A 12,401-nucleotide genomic window follows, 5' to 3' on the forward strand; every position below is an offset into this window, starting at 1 on the left:
CCAATAAAGCACCCTGTGGTTGGAGAGTCAGCTCCACGAGTGGAGTATGTGCTGTGTAAGCAAAAGGGCCAGAGTCTGACCACCAGAACCCTTGTTTCAAAAGACAAAATGGACAGGCATAATGTCATGAGGTGATCCCAGCACTTAAGAAGCAGAGACAGATGAATTCCTGGTGCATTCTGGACAGCCAAACTAGCCTATTTGGCTGGGGAATAATCAGTCTCCCCTCCCCCTCACCAAGTGGATGGTACCTGAGATAAGAACCCAAAGATGTCTTCTAATCTCTACATACAATGATCACATACATGCATGTATACTCACATTCACTTATATAAACATGCACACCACCTCACAGAGACAAAAACATCAAATAACTTCTTTCACAGCTTCCCAGGATTGTATTCCTATTCGTGGTAAATACTACAGTGCGTTATCTCAATCTTTACAACATCTGAAGTAGTTTTTATTATTTGCATTACAAATTAGCATGACAGTTGATTCATGCTGCTCACAACTCAAGCAAAATTATACTAAACCCAAGGATACTAATTTTTATGAGTTTCTACTGTTAGCAGAAGACAGCACTTCTAAAAACTAAAATATATTTATAACTACAGACCTTTTTCAAATATCTTGGTATCTAAAAAGAGTTCTTGTTCCGAAGTTTGAGATTCTATAAAAATAAAAACAAACAACAAAGATCTTAGATAAAATGACTTCATGATAAGATCTACTCACAAAAAAGACTTCTGTACTTAAGGCCTCACTCATCATATACTTAAACATCTGCAACAAAAGCAGTAAAGTCAGCAATGTTTACACTTCTAGATAGCAATACAAGAGAAGCTACAATGAAAAGAGACTTTATTTTTGATTTTGTATTCTTTTGCCACTTGAAATTTTTTATATAGTTACAAGTACACGTACACACAGGCAAAAAAAAATGACAAACTGTTCTGCTCAAATATACCTTTTACATTTGCCTCTGAAGGCCAACAGACTTAGAATAGAAATAATTGTTACATGAGCATTAAGCACACAAACTGATGACAACACAATTCAATGAAAACTTAAGATCCCTGAAATGAAGTTCAGAAATTCAACCCAAAAGGGTATTATCTAAGATTACATAAAAAATACATTTTGGCATTTGTTTCTTCTTTTGTTTTGTTTTTGTTTTCACTAAAATCAAAGAAAATCTAATCCTAAATCCTATTTCTCCTTCCTGTATTTAACAATTTCATTTTACCTAAAGTGATTCCAATTGTTTGTCTTGAAGCCAGCATACTTTCTAAAGCTTTTCTGACTTGATGATATACAAAGGCAAAGTTCTCCATTTGCCAGAAGGAGAACCCAATAAATATTAAATAGTAAAGTGATACAGAAGGCCCCTTTTGAATGCCACCTTGTGCTATTATAAGCTCAGACTGGCTCTGTGGATCTCTTGCCTCACCCTCTCAAGTGCCACAATAATGGGTATGTGGTACCATGCCTGGCTACAAGAGGCCAATTTAAAATAAAGCTTTGCTTTTTATCATGAATTGTCCCAACTTTTAAATTAAATATACTAACAGAAGTTAGAGTACATAATAAATATTGCTTCTACTGATCTCAGTATTTATGATTTACACACTTGAGGTCAGTTAAAAGCACACTATGTTCTTAGAAATGACCCGAGTTCAGTTCCCACCATCCACATTAGGCAGCTCACACATGCTTATAACTCTACCTCCAGGGAATCCTCCTAGCCTTCTCAATTGTACTTAGGTGCAAACGCAAACACAAGACATACATACACACTCACATATAATTAAAATTAACACAAATCTTAAAAGACTTAAACCTGCTGGCAATACAACAGGAAAGTTTGCACTGCTGCAATAATGCAAATTTTTTTCTAGTACCTATTATGCAAACAAAACCCACTAGCTAGCTGGACATGGTGGTCCATGATGATAATTATAGCAGTGAGGGGAACCAGGGATTAGAAGGATCACCAGTTTAAGAATACTTTGGGCTACATGAGACCCTCTTTCAAAAAAACAAATGAAAACCTCAAGATATAACTAGTTGTAAAAAATCTACCAGTGAGTAAAAGAAAAACTGTATTGTTATTTGGCTCAAGAAACATAAAAAACATTCTTAGTTCATTCATGACATAGGAAAGTGCTTTTGTGCTTCACATTTCAACAATTATATTTTCTCTACTTTTTCCTGTAACCACAAATTAAGAACGCACAATCAAGGTTAGAAACCATGCTGAATATAGAACAGTAAGATTCTGCTTAATTATGTGATGCAGAGCCAAATTCTCCTTCCATCATTTCTTAGCTATATAACCAATACAAAACTTACATTCTATTTCAAGATCAGAAATGTCAAGTAAGCAATACTCCCTTCACAGGCTAGTTCTGAAGACTAAATGCAGCAAGAACAGAAAACACTAGGACTTGTCTAAAGTGTGAGAAACACACACCAATGACTATCGTCTATTATCATCATCCTATTCCAAGCTGAAAAAAAATCAGACATTAGGGAGGGTGGGTGGGACTAAGAGGAGACAAGGGAGGGAGCTACAACGAGGATAGAAAGTGAATAAATTGTAATAAATGAATGAATGAATGAATGAATTTTTTAAAAAAAAGAATCAGACCTATCTATAGGTAACTGAGACAACAGGCTTTCTGACCTATGTTCTGTTTAGCTAGCATCAGCATGCAGTGATTATAGATTAAGAATTCTTGAACATGGAATATAGGTTTGAATATAAGGATAAAATAAAAAAAAAAAAACCTTTTCATTACTTCTGATACAAGAAAATTGTAGGATTGTAGGTATGTTTAAAAATATTTTTCTTTGGGGTTGGGGATTTAGCTCAGTGGGTTTGGTCCTGGGTTGGGTGGGGAGTTAGCCCTAGGTTTGGTCCTCAGCTCTGGAGGGGGAAAAAAATTCTTTATTTTAAAGACTGCACCAACCTCCCTGTGATAGAGTCTTCTCCTTCTCTTCATCTTCTGCAATAATTTCTGCCATCTCAAGGAGATCTGCTTCAAATGGATGTGTGGGAAGTTTCTCTTTAATGTCTTCAATACCCTCAGTGGCTTTATCTTCATTATCCATGGAGGATGGAATTAGCATGGGAACAGGCATCTGAAAGAACAGAACTAAAAGTCTGTTTCCTGTGTGTGTGCATGCGCACGTGTGTAAACAGAGGTCAACAGCAGGTATCTTCTTCCATTGTTCACTATCTTCTATTTATGTGACAAGGTCTACCACTGAACAGAGATGGCAGATTACAGTAAGCTCCAAAGATCTTCTTGACTCTTAAGCACTGTGATTACAGGTGTGCACAACTATGCCTGATTTTTATATCAATGCTGGATACTGAACTGAGGGCTGGATGCTTGTGGAGCAAATACTTTGATGAGTGTACTATCTCCCCAGCCTCTGAGAGCCTTTTTTTTTAATTACTTTTATTTTTTTATATTAATTACAGTTTATTTACTTTGTGTTCCAGCTGTAGCCCCCTCCATCATTCCCTCCTATCCCACCCTCCCTCCCTTGTCTCCTCCCTGCCTGTCTCTAAGTCCACTGACAGGGGAGGTCCTCCCCTTTGAGAGCTTCTTATATAATAGATTTGTTGTCAGAATCTGTTAAATAATTTAAGTACTAAAATAATTAAAAAGAATATTCTCATTACTGAAAATTTAATAAGCAAGCTGGGCATGTGGCATATGCCTTAAAACTGAGAACACTGCCTCAAAACAAACAAAAAAAAATATTTAAAAAAAATCAAATAAGTACTTTTCTGGACATTCAACAAAGTGCTTCTGAATCCTTCAAAAGAATAATCCTACAACATAAAAACCAGTTTTGTTTATCTTTCTTGCTTAACATTTTAAAAACTAAAAATGGAAAATAGATTTAATAAGAAGTGAGACTCTTCTTTTAACTCTGCAAAAGTTCAGGACTGTTACATTTTTTAATCATCATCATCATCATTTTAGTATGTCCTGTGGGTGGGTATGTGTGCCTTAGGCAGAGGACAGTGTATGGAATCAATTCGATCCACCCGCCTTCACATGTTCCAGGGCCTGAATTCAGATCACCAGGCCAGCTTCCCTGGACAGTGTGCACCACTGCCAGTTCACCCACCTTGCTGGCCCTGAATCCAAGATCCTAACATATGTAGTTTCTGATTTTTCTTTTGAGTGACTGCAATATAAACGTTCAGAATGTTTGGCCTGCATGCATGTCTGTGTACCACATGCATATCTGGTGCCCAAAAAGGACAGAAGCAGTAGATCCCCTGGAAATGGAGTTAGAAATGAGTGAGGCAATATATGGGTGCTAGGGATCAAATCCAGGTCCTCTGACTTTGCAGTCCTTGTTTTTATAACTTTGAGGCAGCATCTCACTGTAGCCAAGACTGGTCTGGAGCACACTACGCATGACCTTCAACTGGCTGCAATCCTCCTTCCTCAGCCTCAGAAGTACTGAGATTAGAGGTGTGAACCACCATGCTACATGATAATACTCTTTCAGAAGATAAAGTATGAGTAAAAGCAATCTTCTACATTCTCCATAATAAATAATAAAGACCACGTAACAGCAGCCAACCAGAATCAGGTCTATTTTACCAAGTAAAACATTTCATTACACATTTAAAATTTTAAATAAGGAAAACGCAAGCTAAATTAGATTTAATCTCTCAATGATTACTCACGGGAACAGGAATCCCAAAAGGGACAGGAGTATACTGAGTATAAAGATGAAGAGGTATGGGAACAAACACTGGCACAGGGACTGGTACCACCACAACCTGTGGCTCACGTGGCGTGTCTTCTATTGGGGGAAAAAAAAAAGCACAAAGAGACAGAAAGGATTAGAAACAGTTTAGTGAAATTCCATCTTAAAAGAGGAGAATGTGCACCAAGCAGCAACTGCACAAATCTTCAAGTCCAACACTTGGGAGGCAGAGGTAGGTGGACAGGTTTGACACCAACCTGGTCTCCACAATGAGTTACAGGACAGCCAGGGCTACATAGAGAAACTCTGCCTCAAAATAAATAAATGAATGAATGAATGAATGAATGAATAAATGAATGAATGAATAAATAAATGGAATGAAAAAAAACACATCAAAATTAATCAGAGATGTTAATGCAAGGCAAGTACAGCTACTAAAGTAGTTAACAGGTGAAATGATTCAGGATATTATTCTGAAAAAAGTTGTTTTGTTTTTTAAAAAGGTATGACCCCCAGCCGGGTAGTGATGGCACACACTTTTATTCTAGGAGACAGAAGCAGGCAGGTTTCTTTGAGTTCAAGGCCAGTCTGGTCTACAGAGTTAGTTTCATGATAGGTAGAGCTGAAATAGAAAAACCCTGTCTTGAAAAATAAAACAAACAACAAACAAAACCCAATAAAACAACAACAAAAAAGATGTGACTCCAAAAAGAGAGACAACAACATAATAACTGGCCAAAGAGAGAGACTACACCAAACTCAAAAAGTTATACAAAGAAACAATTCGGGAGCTAAGGGACAAGTTACAGAATGGCAAAAATATATGCAAACTATACATCTGACATGGATTAAGATCTAGAATACAGAAGAAATTGAAACAAGTGAACAGCAAAAGAACAAATATCCTGATTCGTAAGTGGTCAAATGGTCTATTATAGACATCTGCAAAGAATACATAAAAATGGTCAATACAGAGACTTGCATATGCATATAGCCTGCAAGAGTCCACTGCAATTACAGACTTTGTCCACATGGTGATTCTAGTGTAACCTTTAGGAGGCCTCAGGTAAACCACACCTTTGTGAGGTAGTGTGGGGTATCAGTTTCCCTGTTGTTGGTACAGAAGCAATCAATTGCTTGTTCCCACAGAGGTTCAGATCAAGTGTTACCCATGCCAGGTGGTAACAGGGGTCAAGAAGTTACATCCTCAAGCCAGTGTGATGACCTCCAAAATTATGTACTAAATAAACTGTTTCTGTTTAGGTTAGCTGCCTTAGGTATTTCATTATGACAAAAAAAAAAAAAGTGACTGTGCCAATAAAAATGAAAAAATATTCAACATCAGTAATGATCACCAGAAAAAAATGTCCATCAAAATCATAGTAACAGGGCTGGAGAGACAGCTCAGCAGGTAAGTGAACTTGCTGCTCTTACAAAAGTCCTGGGTTCAGTTCCCAGCACCTACATCAGGTGGCTCATAACTACCTGTAATTTGAGTTCCAGAGGTTTCTCTATGGTAGCCCTGGATGTCCAAGAACTCATTATATAGACTAGGCTGACCTCAAACTCAAGAGCTCTGTCTGCCCCTTCCACATGAGTACTAAGACTTAAGGTAGGCAACACCACCTTTAGTGCAACTGACTCCCCCCCCCCCCCCCCCCCCCCCACTTGAGACTGGGTTTCTCAGCATGTTCTTGGCTGCCCTGGAATGTACTCCATAGACCAGACTGGTATCGAACTCAGAGATCCTCCTGCCTCTGGCTCTCATGTGCTGGAATTAAAGGCATGCACCACCACCACCCATGCTTTAAAACAGTACGAGGGGACAGGTATTCCATGCAAGAAGCAGGGAACTATATAAATGGCACTAAATGAACACAGGCAAAAACAAGGGGAAAAAATGGTATTGAGTTGCATAAAAGTAAGTGCATATTAGAAAACTAAAGCATTGCTGAACACACATTCCAACTACATTATTTGAAAGCTTATTCTGAACCTACGAGTTATTAATTAAAAAATTAAATGTATTTGTAGTACAGTATGATGAATTAGCTTCTTTTTGAACCTCAGATAGAGAAATGCCTTATTCACAGGCACACTGTACAAACTATACTGTACGAGGCACATAAGCAGAAAGCAGTGTATACTTCAAAGTAAGCAAATGCTCCATTCCCTTGCCCTAAATAAAATAATAAATCCCAAGGGACATACCTGTCTGGCTTTCTTTGTTTTGAGTATGTGGTTTACATGAAGTGGCTTTAGTCTGTGTGATGGGTTTGCACAATAAAGCTTTGTTCTTCAAAAGCCTTGGAGGTTGTGAAGGTGGAAGTTTCAGGGCATCTGTTTGAGTACTTGCCTAGTTAAAAAAAAAAAAAAAAAACAGGAACCAAAGGATAAATCAGATGTATTATGTGCCTGAAACAGACAGTAACCAATAAGTATTTTAATAGCTATCAACTGACTCAATGTACTTAACTATATTTGTTTATCAAGAAAAATTCTGGTAAGCTTACCATAAAACACTGATACCCAGTACAGTGGGAGTTTAAAATGAGAACTGTCATTTCCTGGCTGCATTAGAGGCTAACACAGTCATAGAAAATGTAACCAACATTAGGAATCACTTAAAGTAACTTGAAGGACTGTAGCTGTGGTTCAGGGGTGTAGAGTTTAACACCACAGAAAAATTAAAAAGTAACTCAACCATAAAAATTAGCCCAGAGCTGGAGAGATGGCTCAGAGGTTAAGAGCACTGCTTGCCTTTCTAGAAGTCCTGAGTTCAATTCCCAGCAACTTCATGGTGGCTCACAACCATCATTGTATACATAATAAAACAAATCTTAAAAGAAAAAGAAAACTACAATTAATTTAAAAAAACAAAAAATTAGCCCAGAGGCTAGGAACATTTTCAAGAAATACCACTGTTCCAGTCTGGAGTTTTTTCTTTATTTATTCTTCACTTAAGAGACAATGTAGACAATACTGTGTAAAACGAAGTAAAATACATTCAGCATGATCAACATAGAATTGGAGTGAGGAGGCCTAAGTAAGGATAATCATGAGGACAGTCTCGAAGATCACATGATCACCCTCTGTACATTTACTTTATGCATAATTTTAAAAAACCTTCAGTAATTAATTACATAAAGTAATTAATTACATAATTAATTACATAATTACTTACCAAGCATTTACAGAAATAAAAGACCCAATTAGATAATAGAAAGCCTACTCATCAACAATTCTATTCCTCAGTAAAGGCAAGCGTATTAGCTCAGACCTATATGAAATGCATATACATGAAAAATATAATAACATCAAAGTAACTTACATCCCCAATGATTTTCGCTGTAACTGTTGGAACTGCACCTTAATAGAAATTAAAATATAAACTTAGGATCTTTAAATTTTAAATATTAGTATTACAGCCAATTATTAACCCAAAAACACTAGTCATGAGCATGTATAACTTTACATTTAATTCAGCAAATGTAAGCAGTAGCTCCAAAGTATAAAACAAGATGTGGAACTTGTGAAAACATCACTGCGCACCCTAGTGGTACAGTAAACTGCCACAAGGTACATACAATATTTATCTCAAATGGTAAGAAAGCCAGTTTAAATCAAGTTCTACCTTGTAAGACGCTGTTGGCATTTGCTGTGGGCTGAGCAGCAGGAGCACTTGCCAAAGAAACTACATTAGCAATAACTGGAGTTGAATCTTTTCTGAGTGATGGGGGACCTGCAGAAGCGGCTTGAACCATGGAAATACTTGCTGGTTAAAAGATAAAGAAAGAAGAAAGCTCACATAATTTATGTTTTACATAGAAATCAACAGCTCAAAGAAGACCAATGTTTCCAGGATTCAGTAAGTTGCTATGGAGCAGAGAAACTTTAAAAACTAACTAAGCTTTTGTTTCATCACTTCTTGGCCTTTTGGGTAAGATCAAGTGTAGTATCTTTCCTTTCCAATTACTGGACTGTTTGCTAGGTGGTTTTGTTTTGTTTTTGTTTTTGTTTCTGAGAAAGGGTTTCTTTGCGTAACCTTAGCTGCCCTGACTCACTTTTGTAGATCAGGATGACCTCGAATTCAGAGATCCACCTGCTTCTGCGCTGAGATTACAGGTGCCCAACAATTACCACTGTGCCCAACTGTTTGCTAGTTTCTGATTAGTGAAACTTCAAATTCTCTCATGTTTCATATAAACTTTCTGTTTGTATGAAAATGTATCAGTCTCACTTAAAAACCAACTAAACTGTCCAAAGGCATAATTCCACCAGTGACAACCACAAAATAGATTTAATGAGAATTTAAGACAAAGATGTTTCTTAACTTTTATCTTTATATGTAAAGAACTTGTATCAAGTTTCTAGAATAGGCCTCTGCTTTTCCTCACAAAGGTACTATATTGCGACTCTTCTAGGGTTTCAGAATGACAATAATTTGTGCTCCAAATCTAAGATTTTATATCTAGATATGTATATAGCTGGTTGTTGACACAAGCCTCACTATGTAACCCAGGCTGGCTTCAAACTCACTTAATGGCTCCTGCTACCCTTGAAGTCTTTATCACCTACCTTAGTAAAACTAGAGATATGTACCACCAAGGGCCATGTGATTTTGCTTTCATTTCTTTTAGCTATAAGCAATCTGAAATCTTTCACTATGGAAGGCAAGGTGTATACAAAATTTAAAAAACAATAAATGTCATTCTTTTCCAGAAAACTGAAAATGGCTAAGTCAGTATTCTGAGAGAAAGCTGTAACAAAAATTAATTTGCCTGCTAGGCATGGTGGTACATGCCTTTAACCCCAGCAGACAAATGGATCTCTGTGAGTTCAAGGCCAGTCTGATTTACAGAGGCAGTCCAGGACAGCTGGGGCTCTGTTGAACAGAGAAATCCTGTGTGGTTTTTTTTTTTGTTTTGTTTTGTTTTTTAATTATTTGCCTGGCTTTCAGGTATTCAATAACTTGATTTAATTAAAATGTTAATGGTATTTGTTTAGTTTTTTTATAGTGTTGCTGCTGTTTGTTGTTTTGAGTCTTGGGTGTACTGAAATGGGCTATGTAGAACAGGTTGGACTTGAACTCACACAGATCTGCCTGCCTGTTTCCCCAATGCTAGGATTAAAGGTGTGTGCTACCATGCTTGGTTTGTTAATGATACCTGAACACAGTAAGATTTGCATTTCAAAAAATTACTGACAATTTACATATTCTAATCTGTAGGAGAAAGGTAGTCAGCTCCTTGCAGTAGTAAGAGTTCACTTACTGCTCATTACATTTTACCTGCATTGTTTTGTAAAGGTGGGTCACACAGAGTTTGCTGATGACAGAACATCAAGATACAAAGCAGGTTACAAAAGTGTTTTATTTCTCCTCGCCATTTCAATGACTCACTGAGTTTACCCTGTCTCTTGCAACCATCACATTTGGCCATCTGGAACAAATTGAAGAAAGCAAAAAAGAAACAAATTATCAGGTGCTAAAGAGATGGCTCAGAGATTAGGAGCACGTAGCTGCTCATAACTCTTTCCCATTCCAGGGGATTTGATGCCCTCTTCTGGACTCTGAAGGCACCAAGCATATGCATGGTGCACAGACATACATGCAGGCAAAACACTCATACACATAAAATAAATAGTTTAAAAATATCTGTAGTCTGACAGAATAAAATCAAGGTAACAAGTCAGAAAACTAACTTTAGAACTTAGGTTGTAGATTTTTAATATTTGAATAGTTAATACATTTGTTTATATATGTATTCTTAATGAGAAAATAACATATTTGCTTTTACTTAAAGAACTTAAATCATAAACCCAAAGCTGACTTTACTAAAATGATAAATATTTATACACTAATGATTTAAAAAAATGTATATGTGTGTGTGTGTGTTTGTAGTATATGTATGTTAGCAAACATGGGGAGGCCCAACATTGTCAAATGCAGGGAGTTCTTTCTTTAATCACTCTCCATCTTATTCCCTGGAGCAGTGACTTTCTATTGAACCCAGAGCTCATCAACTGCACTACTCTACCTATCTTGCTCAGTGATGCTCTGCATCCAAGAATTGGAGTAACATGTGGGGTTTTATGTGAGTGCTAGAGATCCAAACTCTAGTCCTCACACTAGTGTAGCAATTATTTTATCCACTGAAATATCACAGCAATCCCACCAATGACATCATTAAAAAACAAAAATCATTTTTAAAAACGAACGCCTATTAGTTGAAACCCCCAATAGGCAGCAATTAAAAAAACAAAGTTCTGGCCCTGCAAGAAGGCTCAGTGGTAAGGGCACTTATAGCCAAGCCTGAAAACTGATTTCAATCTCCAAAACCCACATGGTAGAAGGAAAACCAACTCCCAAAAGTTCTTATCTGATTTCCTTCCACATATGAGCCATGGCATTCATGCAGCTAAACCAACATGCATGCACAAATGTGGACACTAAATAAATAAATAAAACATAATAAAAATAAAGTTTTTTTAAAAAATCAATTTAAACAAGATTTCTGTTTTTTTAGAATTCAGAAGACAAATTCATCTATTTAAATGAAAAATGAAGAAAATAATTAATAAAATATTCTAATGCCATAAGTCAGTTATATCTTCCAAAGAAAGTTAAAAACCAGCTGAGCAGTGGTGGTGCATGCCTTTAGGCAGAGGCAGACAGATTGCTGTGAGTTCAAGGCCAGCCTGCTTTACAAAGTGAGTCCAGAACAGCCAAGGCACAAAAAAACCCTGTCTAGGAAAACCAAAAACACAAACAAACAAAAAAGAGAAAGAGTAAGATTTATGTCTTTCATATGTTGTACAAATTGCTAAGAAACAAAATATTTAACATTAAATTTTAATCACCAAATTAATAGTTTGTACAGGAAATTAGGAAAAAAAGAATGCTAGCTCTGCCCAAACCAAAGAATGTGAATAACGTTTTTTACCTGATAAAACAAAACCGTATATTTAGACATGCACTCTTCACAACAGAAGTCTTCTACCTTTCCACCCAAATTATTCTGTATCAATTTGGGAGATGTCTGTAAACAATAACTGCACATTTTACAGTGACTTCCCCAGCGTTTTCCCAAGTCATGTTTATAAAGCAATTTGCAACCTAAGACATCGGGAAAGAAAAAATTAATAATGGGTTAACAATAATTACTTTCATTTTAAATTTAGCCCAGCACTATGTTTTCATACTTGGGACCTAACCAACTGGCTGGTCAAGAAATAAATTACAGAATCTAAACTAACTGTGCATGTATTCACTGAAATATATGTCATTTAAGTCTCACTTCATAAAGTTTTTGTTTTATTTGGAATATGAAAATATACTATATTTATAGCAGGTTTTAACGTGAAAAGTAATTATTTTATGTTAAAGTCAAAAATTCTGAAAGCCACTGATCAAGAAGGATAACATTGCCATTTTAGAGTCAAGAAAGACATTCTTAAACATGTGTCATCTAAATAAAAAATAAGTTAAGTTCATTTGTATATCCCTATTCAGACCATTTATATCCAGAAACACAAAATTAAGGTCCTACTGAAACTTAAGAACTTCCATCTAGAAATAAGTACAGCAGCTAAAGTTCTCCATCTAGGCAATGAGGTCAAATATATACTGTGTCACCATTTTCTACACTGTACTC

The 12,401-nt window shown here is 36.4% G+C and overlaps 1 protein-coding gene and 1 pseudogene across 3 annotated transcripts in view; one reads left to right on the top strand and one right to left on the bottom strand.

The window, feature by feature from the left end:
* The window catches only part of Zmym4 (zinc finger MYM-type containing 4), a 122,927-nt gene that overhangs the window by 31,325 nt on the left and 79,201 nt on the right, over window positions 1-12,401 (bottom strand). For all 3 annotated transcript variants that reach the window (XM_055610978.1, XM_055610977.1, XM_055610980.1), the window contains 8 exons: window positions 11,691-11,863; window positions 10,037-10,187; window positions 8,381-8,521; window positions 8,078-8,115; window positions 6,958-7,102; window positions 4,724-4,842; window positions 2,976-3,147; window positions 620-673 (listed from right to left, as the gene is read on the bottom strand). In XM_055610978.1, the coding sequence (XP_055466953.1) occupies window positions 620-673; window positions 2,976-3,147; window positions 4,724-4,842; window positions 6,958-7,102; window positions 8,078-8,115; window positions 8,381-8,521; window positions 10,037-10,187; window positions 11,691-11,863 (993 nt within the window). The remainder of the gene's footprint in view (window positions 1-619; window positions 674-2,975; window positions 3,148-4,723; window positions 4,843-6,957; window positions 7,103-8,077; window positions 8,116-8,380; window positions 8,522-10,036; window positions 10,188-11,690; window positions 11,864-12,401) is intronic.
* On the top strand, window positions 8,667-8,834 carry LOC129680047 (U2 spliceosomal RNA; annotated as a pseudogene).

This window comes from Psammomys obesus, unplaced genomic scaffold, assembly GCF_907164565.1.
Source record: "Psammomys obesus unplaced genomic scaffold, mPsaObe1.curated_primary_1811, whole genome shotgun sequence".
NCBI classification, from domain to species: Eukaryota; Metazoa; Chordata; class Mammalia; order Rodentia; family Muridae; genus Psammomys; species Psammomys obesus.